This window comes from Herpailurus yagouaroundi, unplaced genomic scaffold, assembly GCF_014898765.1.
Source record: "Herpailurus yagouaroundi ecotype Mexico unplaced genomic scaffold, PumYag 192, whole genome shotgun sequence".
NCBI lineage: Eukaryota > Metazoa > Chordata > Mammalia > Carnivora > Felidae > Herpailurus > Herpailurus yagouaroundi.
The window spans coordinates 10,618,957-10,645,957 of record NW_024412423.1 but is presented as its reverse complement, the minus strand read 5'-3'; the positions used below and the strand labels follow the sequence as shown (position 1 = coordinate 10,645,957).

At 43.3% G+C, this 27,001-nt stretch overlaps 1 protein-coding gene across 5 annotated transcripts in view; it reads right to left on the bottom strand.

Moving 5' to 3' along the window:
• The window catches only part of ZNF475 (zinc finger protein 475), a 131,010-nt gene that overhangs the window by 19,756 nt on the left and 84,253 nt on the right, over positions 1 to 27,001 (bottom strand). For 4 of the 5 annotated variants that reach the window (XM_040444319.1, XM_040444321.1, XM_040444320.1 and 1 more), the window contains one exon: positions 25,203 to 25,377. In XM_040444319.1, coding sequence (XP_040300253.1) covers positions 25,226 to 25,377 — 152 coding nt within the window. In that variant the 3' untranslated portion in view covers positions 25,203 to 25,225. Of the gene's footprint in view, positions 1 to 16,599; positions 16,736 to 25,202; positions 25,378 to 27,001 lie in introns of those variants that run through there. The other variant, XM_040444323.1, reaches the window with a different exon arrangement.

Genomic DNA, 27,001 nt, shown 5'->3' with positions numbered 1-27,001 from the left:
TTGAAGTTGACTTTAGTAAAAACTCAGGAGAAGAGGAGAGCTATAGAGAAAGTTTCACCTTCTTAGAGATTTTCTCAATAATCCTGAACAGAATGTTGGTAGAAATATGGACAATGGTGTCCATTCTGATGACATCTGAGAAGGAAATGAGGACCATGTTACTTAAAATCAAAGACAAAGCAACCCTTCTTAAGAAGTATTAAATGTCTTGACTGAATTATTTCTGTTCTGTTGTTTTGTGGAAGGTAGAATTGGTGAGCAATGAAATGGACTATTTAGCTGAAGTATTTTCCAAGCAAAGTGTTGAAGGTATGGCTTGGCTCCTTCTGACTACTCATGGTAAAATGTGAGACAACAGGAATGACATAAAGATGGAATTGTTAAGCAAAGAAGGAAGAAGCAGAAAGAGATTTGAAGGATGAAGGAAGACTGTGGGCTTCAGAGGTTTATAAGACAAAACCCTATAGTCAGAGATGATCACCACCACCTCCTTGTTTTCAAAAAGGGAGGCCATCACTTCAATTCCCAACAGGCCAGATGGTCTCTGCTCAAGCTGTGGGTGTGGGGTTGGTCAGAGCCTTCAGGAGGTCTAACCTCAATTGGGCAAAGCCTCAGTGACAAGACTACAACCCTAGTGGGTCCATGAGGTGGGACTTCCACTCCAATGTGTCTGGAAGGCGGGACATCTGCCACCTCTGGACCTGGAGGGTGGACATCAAGCCAAAGAGGATGATACTTGAGCCTTAAAGATCTCATGGACTTTGCCTTGAAGTTTGGAATTGTTTGAGACCCGTTACCCCCTCTTTCCTATTTCTCCTTTTTGGAATGGAGATATCTATCTGCTCTGGACTTTCTGTACTTCCTATCAGTCCATATATGTTCCTGCCTCAGGACCTTTGCAACTGCTGCTACCCGTTTCAAAGTCTCTTGCTCCAGGTTTTGGAATGGACTCCATGTTCTTCTTTAAATTCTACACTCAAATATCTCACAGGACACTTACCTGATGACTTTAAATAGAACGCCCTACAATCTTATCACTCTTAGCTATTCTTTATTTTACTTCAGAGAACAATATTTACTTTTATTTTCCCTCCACTCCTTCAGTGAAAGCCCCAGGACTTCAGGGATTTTGTATTTTCCATTGACTGATGTATTCTCAGTGTCTGAACCTGGTAGGTACTCAATAAATACTTGTTTTCTGTTGGTTTAAGACCAGCACTATTTATTTTCTGACAAGAATTATGTGGTGCACTCTCTCAAATATTTGCTATCCCTCCCTGTTGGAGGATTATACACCCTTCCCCATGGAATTTAGGTGTGGCTGTGTGGCACTGCCTGGACAGAGGCTCTAAGAGCCTACATGTGGCTCACCATGTCCTCTTTGTCACTGCCATAATAACCAACAATATTCTAGACAGAGGCTGTTCTGTTAGCCTGAGCCCCAGAGGAAATGCTGCAGAACAAAGCCACATCGGTTTTATGGATCTGTAGCATGCACAGTCAATATGCTTTGCTGTATTAAGCCACTGAGATTTGGGGACTGTTTGTTTCCAGGATATAACCTAATTTATCCTGACTGGTACAGACACCTAGGCAACCGTGGACAAAGAGAGGGCCCAAGAGTACCTAAAAGATATCTGACAAATTACTTAAGTTTGCCTAACCTGGTTCCTCCCCCCGAGTGCTTTGCCACCACCACGTTTTTGTTTTTTGTTTCTTGTTTTTTGAAAAAATGAAAACCAACTGAAGAAAAGAGCAATAGAACATTCATTTTGACATGATTAGGAATTATCATCTTATTTCTTCGTGTTTTCATGAAAAAGCATTATAGGAAAAAGTAACTGACGTCTCTTAGGGATTTAGAAGCTATTTCCCAAACGTGGCAGATCTTAAAATCAAATAAGAGACATAAATAGTACTGATTCCAAAGCTTTGCCTCATATTGGCTGAATAAGAGTCCCTGGGGCTAGTGTCTTCAAATCTGCGGTATTTTTTAAATTCCCCCACTGATTATGATACATCCAGTCCCCAAACCAGCCCTTGAGGTAAATGTCTGTATCGCTATAAGCCTAGGAGATATATAGTAAGAGCTCAGCAAGAGCCCCTACTCTACCCCACTTAAAAATGCATCCACAAGTATACCATCTATAAGGCTTCACTGATTGACAACACTTCCACTTGTCAGTGGAAATTTTTGTAGGGTAACTTTCCACAGAAGGAAATATTTGTTTTAGTTTCAATTGTGGTTAAATGGAAATGGTTTCCTCTGTACAAATTCTCAAGAAAGTGTCACTTGGATCCATTCTGGTAGGGATAGATAGGACTAACAGGGCCTTTATAAACCCAACACAATTGCTTTCTGTGCTGACACTGTGAGACAGACTTGGATCGAGCAAGAGGATTTCCTTTATAAAATCACAACAGGAGTTAGTGGTTTCTACCGTCCTGAGCTGTAATTCATATAAAGTCGTAGCAGTTACCAAGAGTCCCATAGGAAACACCAGAATTTTGTTACGTGCAAGCGTCGGATGTGAAGAAAGAACGTGAACGCCATGTGGTTATTTCCAAACAGAGGCAACATAATCAAGTCTTGCCTCTGACATCAGAAGGCGTTTTATCCCCACCTGTGCCTCGCCCCAGGATTCCCTCCTTCACAAGCAATGAAGAAATGAAAGAAATTTGACTTTGAAGTCAGGGATGAAAGTCTCACAGAATGAACACAATGGAGGCGAGGGCATTTGTGCTACCACCAGTTAGAGAAAACACACTTCTCTAACAACGCCGTGACATCAAACCAGAAATCGTATACCAGTGTGTAAGGTGGTGTTCACTTTTAGGAGCAAGAGACAATCAGAGAGACGAATCCCTGTCCAAAGTGAGCCACGTAGGTCAGTCAGGGTCATCAAACCCGAAGCAAGAGCTGGGGTGATACCGTTTGCTGGATAGCAAGGGTCGGTCTGCGTGCTTCGGCAGGGAGCCTCAGCCTCGTGGATATACACATGGCCTTCAAGGAGAATCAGATAAACATCTACCATTGCTCACACAAGAAGGCAACTGGTCTACCACATCTTGGCTCCTTGGCCTTCATCTGTAGTCACACAAACACACAGGAGATTTTGCTTTCCCATGAAGTCACTAATTGCTGGTTAAGTTATTTCAAGTCCTAGCATCACTACAAAGAAAAATAAATTCCTTCCTGGCACCCTCTTAAAAGAGTAATTTCAAGTGGATTAGGTTCCTTTAATCTAGATGAACATAATAATACCTTCTTCTTCTTCTTTTTTTTTTTAACCATCCTTCAATCAAATCCCTCCCCATCCCATGCCTTCTTCATTCCCACTTAAAGATGGCTTTTATCTCTTGGATTTTATGACTAAATGCTGCCAACACGAGGCCAGAGTACAGATTTTAGCAAATTACCTGCAACATTTGGAATAGTTCACGAATTCAAACACAAATGTTTGGATTATTCAGAAAACTGAGGAGCTAAATATACTTTATATGCATGCAGAGAGAGAGAGAGACAGACAGACAAAGTGACAGACGCATAGGATATACAGACTATTCCCTACGGCTCTAGACTATCAGCTGATTCTGCTGTTTTGCCATTTTTCTGCTCACATTAAACTGTGAATCGAAAGAAGCTGAGAGTTGACTAGAATATTTTACAAGTTTCTGTTTTTCTGGAATTTTAATTTAAATTGTTTGTCAACTATCCATTGTTTTATATGTGGCCCCCCTCCTCATTATTTCAAATGACTTATCTTAATACTTAACAGTTCAGGTATTTATCACAGGCTATAGGCACCCAAATAGAGCTAGATAACATGACTGAAAAAGTGTGAAAATTCAGGTCTTAAATCTAGCCTACTGTGCACACTCCCTGTGGCTTCTAATCCACACAACTGCCCCCACAAACTTCAGCGTCTCCTCAAAAATGGTCGATGAAGCAATGTCATCTCTCTCTAGAGAGATTTTCTTGATTTTCCTGAAACCTTCCAAACATCCACTTTACCTAGTGGAAATGTTACTTTATTTAGGTAAATTTGTGAAGAACAGAGACATTTCAGTTCTTATTTCTTATTTATCTGTAAGATCCAAGGGGGAAAAAAGAGAAGGAAAAAGATCTCAGTTCAAAGAGTTATAATTTTGCTATGTTGTTATTTGCTAACCTATGCTACTTTTGACATCTCAGAGAATAATTTAAAAAAAAAATCACTCACCACATCCTCTATCATGTTTCTTAGTACTTCATAGTCTTTTTTTCACTTGTAGTATTTTAACTTATTACATAATTTTTATGTTATGGTTTTTAATGTTGTATTTCCCATTAACCTACATATGAGTTCCATGAAGGCAAGAGGGTGCCTGTCTCATTCACTTTTGAAGTAAATGCATAAATTGATTTGAAAAGGTGACTGACTCAGAATAATTAGACCAAACTATACAATGGGAACAGAGACACCTTTTGTGTTCTTAGTGAACACAAATTGTTTTAGCCATTTACAGGGCTTAATCCTTAGTGCATGGATCAAAGACCTAATACCATCAAGAGAGTGGTTTGAAAGTTGAGTGGTTTTTTTGTTTTTTGTTTTTTGCTAACTTTTATGAAGTTTCCAGAAATAATGATTCAAGGAGAACAGTGAACGAATGCACTTACTGTTCTACACATATATAATAAGTTTCTGAGAATTTTAGAAAGCACTAGGACATCCTGAGAGTTTGATATAGCATCAGTACATTAAGAATCCTTGTCATCTTTTTGAAATTGGAACTATGTGTCAACAACTAGGAAGGGATGGAGATTATAACTTACATACAAACAAGTTAGCTTGCCATAGTTTTATGGAGGTTAGCAGAAGACACAAGTCCCTTGGATCAGAGACAAAGAACAGCTAATTATTATTACACGCAGAAATAGCATTACCATTTCTATGCTATTAGCCGTAGGTCCCACAGGGCACTGTGAAGAAAGCCATAATCCACCAGCACATGTAGTGGGTTATGCCACAGTGGATTATACCTCAGCTCGGGTAACCTGGATCTTTGATAATGGGCAGTGAGCCTGTCTTCACGTTGCTCTAGCGGGAGATACTATATTATCCAAGACTGTTCACTCTATAAACATCCTTAGGAATATGGCCCAGAAAAAAGGACAATCAGTATTTCTTTGGCAATATGTGCAGAAACTTGAGAGACTCATGGAGAATGGTCTCCCAATTCCATGTCTCTGGAAGTTGTTCTCCAGGGCCTTTATTAAGGTAAATAATACACAAAAATATCTACAAAGAAATACACCAAGCTATCTCTAAGTATTCTCCATAGCTCACACATATGCTAACATCAGGAGGATGAAATAAGAGGAGTAAAGAGTTAGAAAGCAAAGTGTCCTGCTCAGAAGAGAGGGTAGGAGGTGAACACCCCTTCTCTCCACTGGCTTCGGTATGTCAGATGGGAGTTACGGAATGACGCCAAAAACAACGATGAGCAAAACCCCAAATATGCTGTTGTTCTGAACTGCAGAATATACTGTCATTTGAGGCAAGTTAAATCACTTCTCTTCACTCTTACTTGGAGCTTATGAAAGTCAAAATAACCTTTTCAAAGGCTACTTTACCTCTGCTTAACACGCAGCTGTTTTGTTATTCTCAAAGGCCAGAGAAGACCCAAAAGGAAGAGTTCAGATGTGTCAGGGGTTGAGGGTGAAAGTAAAAAAGAAGAAAAGCCATTTGTCACCTGTCAAGCAAGGACCCAGCGGTGCTGACAGGGAAATCCTGAGAATCTGGTTCACTCCTGCTCTTGCTAATGCATTTATGCTCAAAGTGGACAAGACTGGGGAGTCAGAGGGAACCTTAGTCTTCCAGGACAATGATACCTATTTTTGTTTGTTTGTTTGTTTGTTTGTTTGTTTGTTTGTTTTAAAACCAAGTCCTTGGGGCACCCGGGTGGCTCAGGCAGTTAGGCGTCCAACTTGATTCAGGCTGGAGTAATGGTCTTGAGGTTGATGGGATCGAGTGCTATGTCAGGCTCTGTACTGGAAGCATGGAGCCTACTTGGGATTCTCTCTCTCCCTCTCTCACTCTGCCTCCTCAAAATAATAAATGAAATAAAAAAAAAAAACAACAACAACAACCAAGTCCCATCTTTGTTCTTTAGAGTGTGAGGCCTTCCTGCACAACAGGCCCTCAGGGCACACTGAGAGTGGAAAGCGTTTTCCAAACAGAATAAAAAGCTCTTGAGGATTTATAAGCTGTTTCGTCTGTCAGAAAGTATTTACACAGGCTTGGCACTTAGACTGAATTATTTCTATTAAGCAAAAACGGAGAAAATTGCTTCAGTCTCTCCAGAAGTTACCTGCAGTCTATCAGAAGCTAAGACGTTCTCCTAAGCTACACACTTAGAAGAAAAGAAAGTCCATGTTGGTATGGATGTCCGCAGGGAGATGAAGGAGTCCAAAGAGAATGCATCCCTGCCTTGTTCCTTATGCTGCGGGACCGGGTGATTTCTCCATTCTCATCCCTTAGGGAGCTTAGGGAAGACATTTGGAAGGACTCCACGCCAAGGACAGGTGCCCTCTCATGTTCCTTAGGGATTTCTCTCCCCATATGCAGCATGTGTGCTGTCACATACCTTATGAACCTCTGTTCCCTCTTAGGGAATGTGAGGCATGGTCTGGTACACCATGGAGAAGGACAGAGAGAGAGAGAGAGAGGCAAAGAGAGAATCCCAAGCAGGCTCCACACTGACAGCGCGGAGTCCCTGATGTGGGCCTTGAACTCACCAACTGTGAGATCATGGCCTGAGCTGAGATCAAGAGTATGACGCTTAACCAACAGAGCCACCCAGTTGCCCCAGTATTTCATTAATTTCTAGCAACAATCCCAGCATGTTCTTATTGACCATATTTATGAAGGAGTCTAGCAAAGTCCCGTAGTTGTGGGGATACACCTGTGTTGTCAGCTGATGCGGCCTGACTCGAGGGCAGACTGGGCGATTTCATGAGACCACATATGCCTCTGCTTCCAGAAGTCACAGGATTGCTCACACAGCTGCTGGCGCCTGGGATACACAAGGGAAATTGGACTGGGCAACCTGTCCTCACAGCAGCCACTCAGTCCCCATTCAGCTCTCTTAATTTGTCTGTTACAAGTTTTAGTCCTCTCCCCAAACCCGTCACCCCTTTGGCCTTTTCCCTCATCCTTCTGAATTCAGAAAGCCTTACCAGTTCTAATTCTTTCTAAATTTGCCCAATACCCTCCCACGCGGTGTTTGGCACAAAGTGGGGGGCTCAAGAAACGCTTGCTGAAGGAGTTGAGAAAGCCGGTAATTCCCACCCTACTGGGCTTATTAGAGTCAAAACTATTCATCGCACACATCCTGTCTTAAGGACATTCCATCTTTGTTCTTCCCTCTGAAGACCGAAATTCCCACAATGACACTTTATAACCATCTGTTCCACCAGTCTGGGGTGACTAGCACAGCATGCCAAACTCACTGGAGCTAATGGCCCCATTATAAAAACATTTTAGAAGGCTAAGCTTTCCCCCACAGTTTTCTTTAAATATTCAATCAACACTTGTAGAAACTACTCCAGTCAAAATTGTAGTTTTCCAAGGCTCCATTGATAACATTTATGAGATGTGTATGTGGTTTCTGTTGAATAACCAACATTCTAATAGTGATCAGGTTTAAGACATGATGTTCTTCTACTCCCAATGTCCTACAACCATCTTAAAAGGAAGAGTTAAGAATCACAACAGTTGACAAGAGAGAAAAGGTCCATCTGTGGAGAGACAATATCCTAAATGTTACATAAGTTGTGTCTGAAAATGTTACCACATCAAACAATCTACAATATTAATTGAGAAATGTGTTTCATAGCTTATGTCTACTTGGCTACTCTTGGCTATCTGCCTTGGCTTGTGTGTGTGTGCCCTGACAGAATACTACTATCACCTGGTTTTTAATTCTATGGCCAATGCCATCACTGAACACGAAGACCTGACTGGTAGGAATGACACAGCACTGGCCAGCTCTCCATATAGGGCTGTAGTTTTTCTTCACAATCCCAATTCTACATGCTAAAAGGTCACAAAATGCTGAGATTTTCTTCAGGAAACCTAGAGTTCGCATTTAACTTTGGCTACTCCACGCAATCCTGTTTGAAATGCAGCCAAGGGGGTGCCTGGGTGGCGCAGTCGGTTAAGCGTCCGACTTCAGCCAGGTCACGATCTCGCGGTCCGTGAGTTCGAGCCCCGCGTCAGGCTCTGGGCTGATGGCTCAGAGCCTGGAGCCTGTTTCCGGTTCTGTGTCTCCCTCTCTCTCTGCCCCTCCCCCGTTCATGCTCTGTCTCTCTCTGTCGCAAAAATAAATAAATGTTGAAAAATTAAAAAAAAAAAAAAAAAGAAATGCAGCCAAGGATGGAATGCACTCCCTTTATTTTCATTCGACTTGTAGCTCAGAGTCCTAAGTGGACTTCAAAATACTAGCCACATTCCAGTAAATACTCTGGGGTCTAGACAGTGGAAGTGCCTCGAAGGGCTCCATAGATTGTTCAGCAGAATTCTTCAAAGTGATTTTTGTTTTTCCAGATATAAGATCTTCACCTCCACCTACTCTCCATTCTATTTCCAGGCCAAATCCTTCCCAGACTCTCTTCCTTAGAGTTCATTAGAGACTCTCTTTTTCTACTACAACAAGTCTTAAGCTCCTCCTGGCTTGTGTGACTTTCCTTGTCTTTGCGTCATCCTTACTACCTGTTGCAGAGCGAATTTCAAGGTGGATATTTACATGGAGGAAGCACTGAGCCTACATTTGGAATTGCTATCTTCGGGGAAGTGAGGGAAGCTGGGCTAGGGAAACCACCAGAGATGTCAGCCATGAGATGGACACAGGCAGAGACCTCTAACAATCTCATGGGGTGCGTGGAGCTGGGACGGCCTAAAGGAACTGCCCCTTCATTGAGGCAAGAGGCCCAGCCCTTGTATCTTAACATCAATCAATCATTGGATATGGCCTGCCTCTGCAGAAAGGTTGAAACCTCGGCCCAGATGGCTCTCTTCAGCTGACAGCAATTTCTGGAAGGCTCTCAGCTGAGAGAGCCTGAAGGCAACAGTCCTAGTGGCTGGGGAAGAGTTGCTTTATTCTTAAAGCAAAGATCTGGGTAATATACCGAGGCATCCGCCATGCATTTTCTTTCTTCCTCTTCTCCAACACGTATGCTTCTTCCTGTCTGGTCCTGCCTCTTTAGGATGTGTAGTCTCATATCCAGAACCCTGGGTCTTGCCTCCAGGTATTTCTTTCACTAACGTATTTCTCTCATCCAGGTCCCTCTCTTTCTCTAACCTATTCAGATATTATCTCTCCATGTCCCTGGTTTTTGCTACCCTTGTTGAGTGCTCTGTTACCTGCACATCTTCAGGCTGTGGCATAAATTAGCATTTAAAGGTGGTGTCTCAGTTGAAGCAGCAATGTCATTGGTTTGTGCACATGGTGGGGGGGGGTGGGTTGGGAACAGTAAAGGAAGAGTGTGTATTTGTCTCCTCATTTGGATTACATATTCCTTGAGGGCAAAGTCCTGACTTTAACTTCTTGCGTACCACACAATGCATTAAGAGTGCCGTGCATATGGAAAAATGCAGTGCCTTCACATACACACACACACACACACACACACACACAGACTCACACATACGTATTTTGCATTTATTAAGGATCAAACACAATTCTAGGTACCGGGGTTTCAATAATAATTAAGAAAAAGGCCTTACTCTCAACAAGATTACATTCTGTTAAGAACTAAAGCCTGAGTAACTGAGTCAGTTAAGCGACTGACTTGCTTTCAGTTCAGGTCACAATCCCAAGGTTTGTGAGTTTGAGCCCCGCATCAGGCTCTGCACTAACAGCACGGAGCCTGCTTGGGATTCGCTTTCTCTCCCTCACCCTCTGTCCCTACCCCACTCGCGCTCTCTCTCAAAATAAACAAATAAATGAACTTAAAAAAAAAATAAATCCTGAAAGTCAGCTACTTAACATTAGTCATTATCTAGAATTAAGTTATTATAAAGAAACTCTAATTATCAGATCTATGACATCCTTACATTGTGGTAATGTTAACCTTAGAATCTCAGAGACATAACACAATAATTTGTCATTCTCATCATACCTTGATGGCGGTTGGGTGGCACTCCTCCATCTTGGACACATGTAGCCTCCAAGTTTTCTCTGTCAGGAAAGAGACCTTAAAAGCACACTGGCTCTTAACTGCTTTCCTGCCCATCCAGTTCATGGGCTATATTTAGGCACAGGGCCTTAATATAAATGCAGAGGAGACCGGGAAATGTAAAGGAACCAATAGGTCTTAAGTACTAATGTTCTCTGCCGCACTAGCCAATGTCTGTTGAGTACTTCTATACAATTCTAAGTGCTTAACTGTCTGCACCCAATTCCTTGGGGGTGGGGTGGGGATGGAGAGGTGAAAGGGTGGTTTTAATGCCAACAACAATTCTTTTTTTTTAATTTTTTTTTCAACGTTTTTTATTTATTTTTGGGACAGAGAGAGACAGAGCATGAACGGGGGAGGGGCAGAGAGAGAGGGAGACACAGAATCGGAAACAGGCTCCAGGCTCCGAGCCATCAGCCCAGAGCCTGACGCGGGGCTCGACCTCACGGACCGCGAGATCGTGACCTGGTTGCAGTCGGACGCTTAACCGACTGCGCCACCCAGGCGCCCCATCCAACAACAATCCTTAGACACCATGTGGGTGTTCTACAATTGAAGTCAACTCTGACACTAACTACTTGCAGGTAAGGGCTCAGGTTAAGGATTCAGTCCTGCAAGACCTCCCCCTCCCTACTAATTGAGATGGTAGTTACAAGTCTACCTGGTCACCTGTGCTTCTGAATGTACCGGTATATACTGGAAGTTCCAAAGACCTCTCCTTGGGCCAGATTTGCTAGAGCGGCTCACCGAACGCACAGATACGTCTCACTTACCAGATTTACCGGTTTATAATAAAAGAATATAACCCAGAAACAGCCAAATGGAAAGAATGCATAGGACAAGGCATGGGGAAAGGACTCACAATTTCCATGTCCTGTATTGGTGTGCCACTCTACCCAGATTGCCATGTGTTCACCAACCAGGAAACTCTCAGAACTCATCCTTTTGGGTTTTCATGGAACCTTTGTTACATACAAAGGACTAATTAAATCATTGGCCTTCTGCTACAAACTCAGGCTCCAGCCCATTCCCCCTCCCTGAAGGTCTGAGGGTGAGAATTGAAAGTTCCAACCAGCTCTCTTCCTTCAGTGCTTCCGGAAAGTCACCTCATTAACATGATAAAAGACACCTTCTGGAGTTCTCATCCCTTGGGAAATTTCAAGAGTTTTATGACCCATGTGCCAAAAACAGACAAAGGCCAAATATATATATATATATATATATATACATATATATATATATATATATTTTTTTTTTTTAATGATAAATCACAATATCACAGTGCTTCACATAGATTCTTCACAACCCTATGAGGTAAATACGAATATTAATTCTCCTACAGATTAAAAACAACAACAACAAAAAAATGAGGCACAAGGAGGAATAATTTACCCCAAATCCCTTAAGTAGTCATTGGTAGAGGTGGGCTTTGAGTTCAACCCTTAAGCTCCAAAGTCTATGTTCTTTCTGCCAACTACACTTGAAAAATAGAATAAAGGCTGTGAAAGAAAGGGCTTTTTCTTTCCAGGACAGATCTGTGAGAAACATCGTATAGAATAATCTCTTCTTTGACTTTGGTGTGACCTGGAAATACTAATCCAAACTACTGTGGAAGTCTCCCTCTTCCAAATCCTTCTTGTGTGTAACATTTCGGCTGTCTCAGGACCCTGCCTGAAAACACCTGGGATTTTTAAATTTGTGCTTTTTCAAACTGTCATTGGTAGTTCAAGCATTTCAAGGAGCTCCCTTTGAACGAATAAACCATTCCACTGTGCCAAGAGCCTTACTATTAAGCTGAAAACTATTGATGATTAAAGTTTTATTGTCCCTTCCCAACTGAAAACAAAAACAACAACAACAACAACAAAAACAAAAATAAAAAGAAAAGAGCCTCACAATAACACGTCCAGAGGCTATTGAAACATTCATGTTCTTTATGAATAGGAGTCTCCAGTGATTGGGAAAAGCAAAGTCCTTCTCAAGGGCTCAGATTTTACGTACAAACTTTGACTCCTCCTGCTCTACCCTGACTCCTTCTGTCCTAGTTTCCATGACAACAAGGAGACCATAGATGATTGAAATTAGGTTTATCTTAATGATGGGCTAAGAAGCTGGATAATTGGAAATGTCTGCACATGGTGGAGAGACAAGAGCCTCTACTGCCCCCTGCTGGGCTCCACGTTTCCCTCCGACTATCCGGTCCTCCCTCTGACTCCAACAAACCTCTCTGGCTTCTGGCTTCTTTCCCAAGCTAGATGCCCTCTGACATTTGTCAATCTTTCTGTTTCCCTTTTGATGCAACATTAGTATGAAAAAGAGATAAAAACTTTGTCAGTTACTCTTTAAATCCATGCTAATTGATAAGGAAGGATAATCACCAACCACTTCTCTACAGAGTTCAATTGCTTCCAAGTGGTTTTCATTAAATCTAAGTGAAAACACTTCCCACGATGCAATTTTAAGGGAATATTAATCACATGCCTTGATTAGCTTTGGATGGCAGAATAAGCGATCTGGCTGAATAAAAAAACAGGTTTCTTCTTTCTTAATATCCTCACTTTACAAGGTGAGTATTGCAGAAGGCTTTGGTTTTCTGGAAAATAGAGTGAGCTACATATAACGAGTGCTTTTCCAAATGTATATTGATTTGCAATCTTTGGCATTTAATTTCATCTGGTTTTATATTTTAACTATCTGATTATAGAGGAATTGTTGATACGAACTTCCTCAGGCTCTAAGGCAAAATGTTCCACATCTTTTCCATAGCACTTAGGAGAATAAACAATTCAATTTAACAACATAAATTTAAGAAACAAAGTCTCCTAGTAGTTAAAAAATTTCTGAGTATGAAGTTTTTATTGGCTTCAAACTCTTAATTTGTTTTGTATTCTCTGCTCCTTGGTTATGTGAAAACACATAGCCATGAAAAGAGATGTCAAGGGCTCCACAAAAAGTAGAAAATGTGCAAAAAGACTGTTACTGGCAAAACAAACAAATTAGCACGGGTGGGTGAAAGGAACTTAGGGTTGAGGATTTGTGATTTTAAACATAAATTGCATACTGTGTTTCTGGGAAAGAGTTTGCATTGTAAACATGGGGATTCTTCCTGAAAGGATGTTCCAATTTGATTTGGTAAAAATTAATATCCTAGCAAAATTATGTATGTCATTTGACACGCTTGATTCTAGAATTCATCCAGAAGAAGAAATCAGTAAGAAGACCTGGAAAAATTGTGGAAAAGAAACAGGTCTTTGCCATACTAAATCAGAATATACTATAAAGATCTAGTTTGTAAACAGTGTGATAATGTTGCAGAGATTGGAGAGCAGATCAGTAGAACAGAATGGACTGTCAAAAAATGAACACATTTAGAGATGGGATAAACTAATAAATGATACTGGAACACTTCATTAAGGAAAAAAAAAGCCAGATCCCTACTATATACATAATGAAATCGCAGATGATTTAAGGGCTACATAGACTAACTAAATATTGTTAGAAGAAATTTAAGAGTCAGGGCTCCTGGCTGGCTCAGTCGGTAGAGCATGAGACTCTAAATCTCATGGTGATGAGATTCATGTTGGGTGTGGAGCCTATGAAAGAAAGAAGGAGGAAAGAAAGAAAGAAAGAAGAAAGAAAGAAAGAAAGAAAGAAAGAAAGAAAGAAAGAAAGAAAGGAATTTAAGAGTCTGTGGAGTCTTGGGGCAGCAGGAGTGGAGAGGGCTTTTCACCTTGACATCATGACACATAAAGGAAAAGTCTAACATACTTGACCACGTTCAAATGCTGAACTGGTTCCTGAGGAGATGCCCTTCTTCCAGATATAGCATTGCATTGCCTACAGTGGGGTTTAAGGGAGGCCCACAAAGATACCTTTAATCTCCTACCACACTTTACACTGCGGTCCAGAAAGGAAAGGACTGAGCACCAAGTACCCCTAAACCTAAGTGAGGCTTCATGTGCTCTGGGGAGGACGCACCTTTCCTGACCCACAAAGCAGTAAGAGCCTCAGGAACAATGCCTCCCTCCACTATCCCTCCTTAATCGGAAGTGTGACGGGCCAGCCGTTCCCTAAAAGACCATCAGTACGAGTCTCAATGGGAGTTATGACCATATACTTTATACACTTTCTCCAGAAATTCAAGCTTTCCAGGGCGTCATGGAGACTCTTATCCACACCCAGATCTGGATATTCCCTGGTCCTACTTTACCCAAGCTTCCGCATATCCAGGACCTCCCACTACACGGTTTGCAGAATCAAGTGCAAAATGAAAATGTGGGGGCCCTTGTTAAAAAATGAGTAAGAATTCCGTGCTGGTAACACTGGAACATGAAGGCAGCCATGAGTCCCTTCTGTGTGTGGATTACATGCTCATAGGCTGCCCATGCGCTCTAGCCCCAAACCCTTTCTTTATTGCCCCATATGGTCTGTTATCAGCTAAATGTAACCTCAATTTCTTTTGTAAATGTTGAGAAAAAATTCTTCGTACTCTAACTTATCCTTAGCTGTCCCCCGAGGATGCTGCCAGATTCCCATACCCCACATACCATGGTGCCTGGGGATGGGGTGTGTGTCTTCTTTATTTGCCAGTGCTTTCCCTGTCTAGAATTTTCTCTTCCTTTTTTCAAAAATCTGTTTGTTTTTTTTCCACCAAACTCACACCATCCATCCACATAGCCTGCTATCTCTTCTTGTTGCGGTCCTCTGTGTACCTTCCCCTTGTCCATCCAGCACATGACATTAATAGGTGCCCAAGAAGTAGATACTGAGAAAGTCAACAAATGACTTGTGCAATCATTTTGGGGGGGAAAAACCTAGGTAGACTATATATTCGACTTTCCAGCTGCATAATAAAAGCAGGCACAGTTGAAGCAAAGTGCCCCTCTTGCCTGAATCACTCATAGGATCTAGATTATTTGCATTCTATATTCTCTGTAAGTTTTGTCAGAAAACTGGCCAAAGCGTGGCCTGTTATGAAGCCGAGTTGATATTTATACCCTAAATATTTACGATTTCTTTTAAAAGTTGGCAAGGGGAAGAGATGAAGGAGTCACTCGATAGGAGTTCAGCAGTAAATTCATGTCCCTTTTATAGTTTTGCTGCTAGAGTAAGCAAAAACGGAGAAGCCAGGGGGCCCTGGCCCGGCCAGCGAGGGCAGCAGTCAGGATTTCTACCTTCATTGCTTCTAAATGCTGCCCTCTTCTGGCCAGAGTGCTCATTGATGGAGCTGTGTGACAGGAGCCTGCTTAGGGACACAGATGGGAATGGGAATAGATGGGGCGCCTGGGTGGCTCAGTTGGTTAAGCATGGACTCTGGATTTCAGCCCAGGCCATGATCTCACAATTCATCGGTTCAAGGCTTGCTGACCGTGTGGAGCCTGCTTGGGATTCTCTCTCTCTTTCTCTGCCCCTCACCCACTCGTTCTCTCCCCCTCTCTCTCTCTCTCTCTGTCTCTCAAAATAAATAAATAAATAAATAAATAAACATTAAAAAAATAAGAAATGGGACTAGAGGCAGTGATAAAGCAAGGGAATGACAAGCAACACAAGACAAATGTGGGAACAAAATGGGAAAAGTACATCTATAACCCCCATAACTTTGATGTTCATTCACCCCCGTGTCTCCTCCTGCATCTTGTCCATTGTCCTCCTGGAGAAAAACCGGCAGGAAAAATAGGCATACAACCCATCCGACTTGCTTTAGCACCTACCGCAAGCTGAGGGCTTGGAAGAACGAAGCCACCATTGTTGTGGTCCCTCTCTACCCTCGCACTGAATCCTGCTTCACCCATTCTTGTGACTTGCTGTGCGAATCACTGTCCCCGAAACCTCCACACACAACAGACCTGCTCTCGAACCCCTAGGGAGCCTTCCATGATGGCAGTAGGCATTTTCCTTCTATCCCTCATTGCTAAAAGGTGTATGGAGTTCCCTCCACCACCTTCTGACTCTGGGTTCATCATCTCTCTAGAAAATTCCACATTGGTGATAGAAGTTGGGAAGGAACCATCTGAAAAAACAATTTTTTTTAATTTTTAACGTTTATTCATTTTTGAGAAAGACAGTGAGACTGAGCAGGAGAGGGCAGAGAGAGAGGGAGACCCAGAATCTGAAGCAGGCTCCAGGCTCTGAGCTGTCAGCACAGAGCCCGACGCGGGGCTCAAACTCACGAACCAGGAGATCATGATTTGAGCTGAAGTCGGACGCTTAACCCACTGAACCACCCAGCCACCCCAGGAAAGGAAGCATGTTTACAAGAAGAAGAGAGAGAGCAACTTTAGCCAGAGCAAGTAAATAAAATGTGAACTTTGAGAACGTCTTTTCTAGTTATTCCACAGTCTGAAGGCTCTGCGTTGGTCATGGTCAATGTCACTTACCAACATATAGGCTGTAGAGCTCCCCAACATGCCTCGCTTCACAGCATATCTAGGAAATTCTGGTTCTGGTACGGGACACCAGTGATAAGCAATGAGGCTGCTTCCAGCCAGAGGCGACCACCACCGGGCAGACAGCCTGGAGGGACAAAGGGATTAGTGTGCTAGTATGCCAATAATGGGCACACTGGTTAGGAAGCTGGGTGGTCTAGAAAACGCACCAGATGCAGGCGAAGTAGCATGCCTTATCAAGTTATGAGGAAATCCTGGGGACAAACCTCAGGGAGTAACAAGGAAAAAGAAGCCAATTTGAAGGCAAACAAAACACAACCGATTCTGCAATTCTTGGAGCAGACCACGATTTCTGCAGGTTTCTTTCCTGGAGTGTCCTTCAGGGGTCCCTGTTGCCTCTACCTGTTCATCCTTTCAGAGCCCGCTCCAACCTCTCTTTGCCGTGAGGTCTTCCCAATCACGTCAGCTCTCCTGTCTGGTCTGGCTGCAGGAGTAAGAGCCTGCACACTACCATTTGGCACAATTACACGCCAGACGTTGTTCACTGATGTTTCTTGGGAACATGTTTAATCACCTACCCATGTTCTGTGGCCTTTCAGGGCTTCACACCCCTTTGCTAGCCAAAATGACCAAGATCTCAGTCCTCATTAGATGATGTCAGGAATCCCAGTCCCCACGACAGATGGTTCTGGGGATTACTGGGGAGTACACACCTGCTTTAGCTGTTGCTTGCCGTTGGTGGCTCTTAGCTAGTGGTTTGCATGCTTTGTGCAGGGTCAAGCCCTTCCTTGCTCTGTTTGTCCCCGTGTAGACATTGGTTCCCCTCTTATTTTACAGCTCCATCTGCACACCACAGCACAGCCAACAAGAAGGCAGAGATACAGAATAAGGGTTGGAATGTGTGCAGTGAACCTTTAGAACTTGGTAACACTGATCACGGTTCCCGCATCCACCAGCCTTATCCCAATGTGGGGAGTCCCCTACCCGTTGTCTCCCACCTCCATCTTTTTTGGGGACACATTGCTATGGTTTCAGTACCTCCTCATATAGGTGGGGGTGTCCCTGGACCCAGTTCTGAGACCAAAACTTCAGTTTCATTTTCGTCAAGCTCTAACCCAAGAGCATGAAGTACAATACAAAAAGAATTGCCCAAAGTTGGAAGTCTGGCCACTACAAAGGTAGCCATTCATATTCCTTTTCAGAATGGTTTCTCTCTTCTTTGTGGCAACTACCCTTATAAGACTAAGGCTGGGACTAAGCTTTGAGTATTAAAAATGCCCCTTTGGGTGCCTCGGTGGCTCAGTTGAGAGAGCATCTAACTGTTGATTTCAACTCTTGATTTCAGCTCAGGTCATGATCCCAGGGTAATGGGATCGAGCGTCACATCCATGCTGAGCATGGAGCCTGCTTAAGATTCTCTCTCTTCCCCTCTCTATCACTCTGTCCATCTCCCCTGCTTGAGTGCTGTCTCTCTCTCTTAAAAATAAAAAAAATAAAATAAAAGCTCTTTAAAGTGTTTCCTCAAACAATAAACAAGAAGGCTCTTTCCTTCCAATATTAAATGATGCTGCTACTATTCCTGATATGTGAATGTGGCTCAAATTATTTTTTTTAAGTTTTGCCTTGTTTGGTCCTCATTTGCCAGACTTATCTGCCTCAAAGGCAAGAACAATGCCTTGGTTTCCTGGGTTTGTGCCCATATATCAATTTCCACAAAAAGAAAAGTGGTCCCTAATAACAAGGCAGAAGTAAATTCATGTTAGAGCAGCATGGCCGTGGCTCGTTCCCCTAAATCTCTGCTACCATTTCTTCCAGCAGGCCACAGGGAAAACAATGCCCAACCTCCCTCACACTTGGGTACAGATTTGGCCAAAGGATATAAGTGGAGGGATGGGTGCTTCTTCTGGGTCTGATCATGCAAAACTGGCAAAGAACCAACTCCACACCATTTTCTCCTTGGGGCTGGGCTGAAGGGAGTGGCTATCCCAGGGCAACATGGTGAAAACTAGAGAGACTTCATCATCCTGGGGCCCTGAGTGATTTCATGAAGAAGAGACACTTCACTAAATCATACACTTGACCAGTGCTCCATTCAAAGCAGGAAAGAAATTTCTGTGTTATTTCAGCCACCATGTTTTCGGTCTATTACACCAGTTAGTCTACACTTAACAGGAGCTAGAAATGGATGCCTGTCAGAGATGTCCTTACTCAGACGTGGAGTTGGCAGAGGTCTGTGAGGTGTGATGAGAGACACTTATGGTCAAGGAGAGACCCTCCCACCCCTGCCACATGACTTCTTCACTTCCATCTATCTCGACATTCTATTTGAAATCCCACCACACATATTTTATTACTTTGGATAAAGGCCTAATATTTCCAGGAAGCTTCTTGTAGAATAATTACAGCACCTGATGTTAATTACACTAGAATTAAAAAAAACCACAAAAAACCCCAACTATATCACCTGGAAGAAATAGCACATAAAACCATTCTCTTTGAGGATCCCCTTAGCGTAGATGACTTTCTCAAATTTATTTCTGCTGAAATATCTAGTGAAAAGTTGAGAAAGGGAGACAGGCAGTAAAAAAGTCAAAGAGAAGATTTCTTTTAATGTTTATTTTTGAGAGAGAGAGAGAGACAGAGACAAGAAGAGAGAATGGGGAACAGAGAATCCGAACAGCACAGAGCCCAATGGGGCCTCAAACCTACAAACCATGAATGAGATCATGGCCTGAGCCAAAGTCAAACACTTAACCCGCTGAGCCATTCAGGTGCCCCTCGAAGGGCATATTTTTGAGGGAGAGGTAGAGGGATATCTAGAGCATGGAGAACTTGAGTTTTTGATCCAACAGAAACAGAATCCTGGGCAGCAGTGGGTGAGGTGTGTGACCATAAGATCCTTGAGAATCCTTGACAGAGAATCAGAAGGTTCAAAGAAGGGAGGTGAAGTCATTAAAGGCAAATTTCTTGCTTGACAAGTTGGCTGAATACCAGTCCTCAGATCATTTCCCCACCCTTTCCCTACATTTGAAGTGAGTTATTTTGATGGATGGCCTAGCCTACTTTTTAGATCTGCGGATGGCCCCTCATGAGAGCCGGTGGAAAGTCATAACGGAGCTTTGGGATTTGTTCAAACCTTACCTGCACTTTCTGGGTTTGGATGTTTTGACCATTTTTCAGTCAGTACCTTCCTTAGAGATTCCTATAGCAGTAACTGCCATTTCAGAATATGTGGTGATTTTCTCTCTCTGGCCCACAGAAAGGACAGATAGGTGGGCAGGGCAGGACCATTGGGGTTATTGGCACGAAAGGTTGATGACCAAACAATTCAACCCCATCTGTCCATTTACTATTATTTTTTACATAATTTTAAACCATTGTTTATTTTTGAGAGAGGGAGAGAGAATGCAAGCAGGGGAGGAGCAGGGGGGGGGGGGGGCGGAGGACCCAAAGCAAGCTCCGTGCTGACAGCACAGAGCCCGATGCGGGGCTCAAATTCATGAAACCTGAGATCCTGACCTGAGCGGAAATCAAGAGTTAAATGCTTAACTGACTGAGCTTCCCAAGCGCCCCTACTATTATTTTTAAAACAAGTATGTCCGTTTGACAATCAGTTTTGCGGTTAAAAATACAACAGAACATTAAAACTCACAATGATTAAACAGAACATTGAAAATTTGAGTCCGGAATGTGAGGTGTTACAAAATCACTGTGGATTCAGGGGTGGCAAATCTTGGAGCCAGTCCCCTGGGGCAATCCAACCCGACTGAAATGTCTGTTGTGCTGTCCTAACGCAAGCCACGGAGGTGGCAGCTGGCATCCCACGCGGATGTGAGAACTTTAGCTCCGATCGATGGGGAGTTTTACTGGTCCTCCCTGTGCCACATAGATGCTCCTTCCATTAGTTCTCTGTTGCTGCCCCAAAAATGACTGTACACTTGCTGGCTTACACGGTACACATTTATTTTCTTACAGCTCTGCAGGTCAGGAGTTCGACCTTGGATTCACCAGATAAAAACAAATTGTTGGCAGGGTAGCATTTCTTTCTGGAGGCTCCGGGGAAGAAGGTGCTTCCTTGCTCATTTGTGTTGTTGACAGACCCCAGCAAGTGGTCGTTATGGGACTGAGGTTCCCGTTTCCTGGCTGGCTGTCAGCTGGAGCCACACTTAGCTCCTGTAGGCTTCTCTCCGGTCCTTGCACACAGCTGCCAGCATCTTAGAGCCAGCAGTGGGGTGACAAATCTTTCTCATGCTGCCATGTCTCTGACCCACCTCTTTCCCTTCTTTTTTTTTTTTTTTTAATTTTTAAAAATGTTTTATTTATTTTTGAGAGAGACAGAGTGCAAGTGGGAGGCAGGGGCAGAGAAAGAGGGAGAGACAGAATCCCAAGCAGACTCCGGGGTCTGAGCTGTGAGCACAGAGCCTGACGTGGGGCTCGAACCCATGAACCGTGAGATCATGACCTGAGCCGAAGTCAGACGCTTCACTGACTGAGCCACCCGGGCGCCCCTTTCTCGTTCCACTTTTAAAGAGTCGTGCAATTAGATTGGGTCCATCCAGATAATGTGAAGTCATCTCCCCACTCTAAGGTCTTAATCACATCTGCCAGGTCTCTCTTACCACGTAAGGTGACAAATTCAGAAGTTTTGGGGCTGGGCATCAACATTTTGGGGGGGGGGCTGTTATTTTGTATAACATACTCTCAACTTAGAATTATCTGAAAACCCTTGACCTATAGGTGACCAATGTGCATCAGTGATAGGACCTGGCCCCAGGACGTCTAGGTCAGGTTTCACCTTTTTCCAAATCACATTTGAAGTTAGATTATACCCACTGCTGGCTTCATCTCATGTTTCCATAAGCAGAATTGAAAGGAATTTTCAGGTGGACCTTGGTACCCCAGGCTCTCAACAACTCTCACTGCCTGTTCATCTTCCTCATTTACCTCACAGACTAGTAGCTGACATTTAAACTGCTCAAGTTCAACCCCAGGATCTCAAGAAGAAAGTTTTACATGGGTGTTGAGAACATGGGACTTCATCATACTTTTTTATGAGTTGTATTTAAGTCTTTTGATGACAAAATTCAAGCAGAAGAAATCACAGCGGTGCCCCATCCTATGTGAAGGGTTTATCCTGGTGTATGTTCTCTCTACACCACCCAGTCTGGCCCTCTCTGGAAGCGTCACTGCTTCTCTGAGGAGTCTGTTTCTTCCAAGTGCCGGAACATGTCATTTCTCGTCTCTGACCACATTGCTCACAGAGAGTGGGGAGCATCAGCAGAACAGACACGGGATTTCACGTGGGCCGGATGCTGGGTCACTGGGAAAGTCACAAATGATAAAGGAAGGGGACCGTCCCCACAGGGGAGAAAAGATCCTTCAGGAGTGGGGGAACGGAAGGAGCTGAACTTGAACCTCCAGCCTTGACCGGATGTGGGCTTAAAGCCACGAGGACTGGTTTAGGTGGGGGGTATTGAGACGAAATGCTACTAATGTCAAAAGTGGACAAGGACAGAAAAACCAAGGGCTGTTTTCTGGTGTTCAGGAAGTAGAAGATATTGGATATCTGCTCTCTATCGCCTCCCTGCTCCACAAATGATTCTGCTTGTCAATAGCAGCTTCTTTTTCCGTGAAGGGACCTGGGCCAGTATTCCTCAGGCTGAAGCAGCGTCATCTGGGAGCCATCCCTGAGACCCCAGTTGGAAATACTTGTCTGTCAGAAACCATTATGATGGGGCTGCCTGAAGAGTCTCTGCAAAGGAGCTCTTCACAGATTTCCATGCTTACTCACAGGAGGAGACTCTTCTTCTCCACACCCCTACTAGGACATGCTTGTTCGGTCCCCAGGATCCCCTGCTGATAAGACATACCCTGCAACTGTGATGTGAATTGAATGTGCAAATGAGCATCAAGACATCCTGGCAGTCTTCCAGCAACGTCAACTAAAGGGAAATCTCATGAAAGTCTGCAGCAGTTAACAGAGCAGGGGGGGAAGTGTACTGTTGCCGATGCCTGTGACACTATCGGACCCCACACCAGGACCTGCCTGTGGGCGTAAGCATAAGTGTAAGCGTAAGAGCTCCGAGTAACTTCATCTCGTATCTGCTCGTCATCCTCTAGGAGAGTATCTATGGGGACCACGGCAAGGTTCAAGTTCACAACTCACGGAAGGGCCACCTACCGATTTCTTTGGACAATAGGAATATCTGCACAGAGATGAATTCATTGGGAGGAGGGCAGGTGGCAGAACAGGTGAGCTCTTTCCTAGCAATGGGGAGATCTCGACTGCCTGCCTTGCTAACAGACAGGAACTCTTGGACTGATGTCATCTCCTGACCTTGCTGTGGATTTAATTCCACGGACCACTTGCAGGCCAGCTGTGGCAGAGCTGGAGGCAGAAATGTTTCCCACTTCAAGAACTCACAGACCTGGGGCACCTGGGTGGCTCAGTTGGTTAAGCATCCGACTTTGGCTCAGGTCAAGCTCTCATGGCTCTTGGGTTCGAGCCCCGCATCGGGTTTGCTGCTGTCCGTGCAGAGCCTGCTTTGGATCTTCTGTCCCTTTCTCTCTCTGCCCCTCTCCGACTTACTCTTTCTCTCTCTCTCACTCGAACATAAATAAACATTAAAAAAAAAAAAAAAAAGAACTCACAGACCCAATAATTCCTTCAGAGAGTCATTTATTTTGATTTTTTTTTTTTTTTTGGTCATGCTTTGAAAGAAATGTGTATAAGGATGTCTTTTTTAGGCAACTGCTTTCAAAGTTGAGACCAGCACTTCTGCTTTATCTCCCCCATTTGACTGCTTCCACCACTAGCAGAAGGCACAGTGGCCTCTGCAAGACAGCAAGGGCAATTCCTACTTCTGTTTTCACCTCCACAGTTGACCAAAAATCCCAGCAGGCAAACTACAAGCATGCTGAGATTCCCAGTTGCCTTAGGTGCTAAACACTGGATTAAAAAAAAAAATCACACCTGGCAGATCGTTGGTTAGTACAGTTCATTGTGTTCGTGATGACATCCATCACACAAATAGCACTGGCAAAGAGTATGAGTTTGGAATTCCAAAGGTCGCGAGTTTGCTTCACTCGACTCCAGCCCAGTGTGACCTCTAGTTAGCTAGTGACCTATTTAAATACCAGTTTCCTCGGATGTAAAATATAGATAACGTCTCCTCGTAGGGTTGATGTGAGATTTATACACACTGAGTATGGGAAGCACGAGGCACAGAGTCTGACTCACACTATACTAACTCCATTACTACATGTCATTTTTGCCCGCAAAATAAAAGAACTAAACCATCAACGGGTCATTAAATGCTGTCTTTCTCAAGATGGTAATCTTCTCTGAGGTTATCTAAAGACTATTTGAAAAGTTAACCTCTTCTTCCTTTAGAACAGGCAGGAAAAAAAAAAAAAGAACAATTAGGGCAATTATCTTAACCTAACCGCTTATAATATGGAGATGTGTGACTAAAACGTTAGGTCAAATAAATTTGCTTGTAGAATGTGGAGCTAACGTGCTGGGTTAGGTCGTGAATGCAAGGTTTGCAGGAACCCAGGGGATCCAGAATGGCTCTGAACTTCAGCCATAAAAGGAACAAAGATCTCAAGCAAAACTGCCCAGAGGGGGAGCAGAATTTCCTGGGCAGAGCACCTCCCTGACCCTGGCCTCCTCCCAGGAGAGCCTTGCTCCTGTGAATACACATTCAAGGCCTAAAATACAGGGCCGTTTCACAACCCATTGCAGGGGTAGTGGGTGGGGTGGTGCAGAACTTCCTGGCAAGATTGTAGACCTCAACAATAAAACACCTATAAGCCCCTGTGAGGGCAGAGAGAACTCTCTGGACTTCGCCTATAGAAGGAAGGAGCTAACCTCCACCCATTTGATGAATGGCGCTGTAGCAATCTTGTGACATATGAAGCTGGAACCGGTTCTGAAATTTCTCTGTAGCATTTCCTGCTCTCAGCAAGGGAGTATGAGTTAGACATCGTTCTAGTACTTGAACTCCCTAGCTCTTTTTTGAACGTCTTTGTCATGCAATGATTTTACAGAGAAAAGATTCCCAATCACTAGCTCAATTAAAAACTTTTCCCCGGATCGGAGGAAACAGGGAATGGTACATTATTTCAGAAAGCACAGGGATGGGAAGGAATCCAGTTTTTCTTGAGACTTAAGGAGTTGCCTGAAATGACCACCTGAAACCTCCGTCCCCAGAATAATAAAAGACCTAACTGTGAAGTTCAAAATCTTGCTGGGTGGGTGCGGGGAGAGAATCGTGGAAAAACACCAACAGTTGGCTCTGAAATTTTCTCGAGACAAAAAAGCCAGCCCCAATGAGGGGCGGCCCACTGTAATTCTGCTTGACAGAGTGTGACACAGCCCCCCGTGTGTCTGTGCACATGCACGCAGCTGCTTGCTGAAAGCAGAGCGCCTGCCCACCACATCACAGTCACGTTCGTGCCACCCAAGCACCCAGCTGGCTTCCCGTAGACAGCCTCATGACAATTTCAGTTTTTCTTGTTTCTTCTCCTCGCCTCCTTTTTCTCCTTCCCTCCGTACCCCCATCTCTCTCGAAAAGATCTAAGTCCTGTAACACTGTTGCTGGGAGAAAGGGCTTTACTTGGCGACTTTTGGCTTACAGGATCGTTGGTGAACAATCAGTCTGTCTGGCAGGAAGGTACGCCCACAAATATTACAGGGAACCAACTGGCTCAGGGCGCTTGTCCAAGCAGCTTCATTTAAGGCATCGAGATCATAGAAACCTTTGGCTGGAAAGTTAAAGAAAAAGAAGAAGAAGAAAGAAAAAAGGACCAAAAAGGAAAGAAAAGAAGAAAATCGTAAAAATGGATCCTTTTTTATTCTGGAGCAACCATACTCTACTTTTTATGGAAAATATTTTCAGGAAATACCTGTTGACTGAGGCTTTTAAACAAATCATACTTTTTGTTCCAAACCCTCTTTCAGGGGTTGAATAAAAAGTGAGCTATGAACCAGAGACTTTTCGCTCCTTGGATTTTAAAAAGGGGAAGGAGTTGTTTTATGTATTATGATATGCATTCTTCACTAATTATTAACATCTTTGCTTACACATGATTATCTTGCAAATATAACTTTTGGCCTTCTTTCAATTGACTCTAAATAGAAGCTTACAAAGGGAAAATAACATGTATTTGTACTTTCCTCTTCTGTAATCCTTCAGTGGAATGTTTTTAAAGGCCAACACTGACAGTTAGGGTGAATTTAGGATGAATGATATCCTAAAAATGTATCATCTCTTCACGGTCATAAATGTGGAGATTCTTTAAATAATTAAACCAAAGAATGCAAACAGAATAGTTAACCTGATGAAAAGAAGCATCCTTAAGAGAACAATCAAGACGTCTGAGAGATGTATAATCTTCATTGGCAGAGCATAGGAAAAAAGGCATATGGCTTTATTTTAGAGAAACAGTGTGGGAGTTAGCTTTGATAAACCTTATTTAAATAGAATGACTTTAGTACATTAAATTGACTGTGTCTTAGAATTGCCCCAAATAGCAACCCCCCCCCTCCAAATGTAGCCAGGCACTCAAACATAAATTACATACTTAACAAAAAATCATTTTAGCAGAATATATTTCTTCACTAAAGCCCAGGCAATTTTCCTATGACTTCTTCCTAATGGTTCACACAACCATAGTAAACTTCAGATTCTCTCCTGCTACTTTGAATGTTCCTTATTTTACTCCATGAAAAATTGAACCCCAGCACAGCCTAGTATTTCTCCTTTAGACAAACCAAGTACCACTTTCTACGCAGGATATGAATTTTGAGAGCTTTGAAGACTGTTGAAAAATAAAATGGCACTTTCTCCTTACTCATGACTTTTCCTATGGATTCAAAAATTCCAGAGTATTCACGGAGTCTCCCTGGAGATGACTCATCATGTTGCTAAAAGTTTTTGAGTATGACTTTGACTTTGGATCTGGAGGAAGGGTTATTTGGACTTCATGACCACAGTAAGTCTGTGGGATGGAAACAAGAATGGGGATTCTCTCTCTGCCTCCCGAGGCAGGATGCCTTCAGAAATAGAAACAGCATGGGACCAAGAGGAAAGTTGCAGAGAAGGGCAGTGACGGGGCCTACCTTTTCCATCTGTGGGCAGTAACTGATTAATGAATCCCCGAGGGCCTTCAAGCCAGTCATTACTCTCTGATCTTCTAGACTTGTGATAATTATGCTCAAGCAGAAAAACGGATATGGTCAGAAGTGAAGAAAACAGATTTTTCGAAAACACAGAGAACTGCTGGGAAGAGAGTTCCAATGAGATAAACAACATCCTTGTGGGCAAATGCTCTAATTTCAATGGATGGATGTGTTCATCTTGAGCTCTTTTCCCACCTGTGTGAAGAG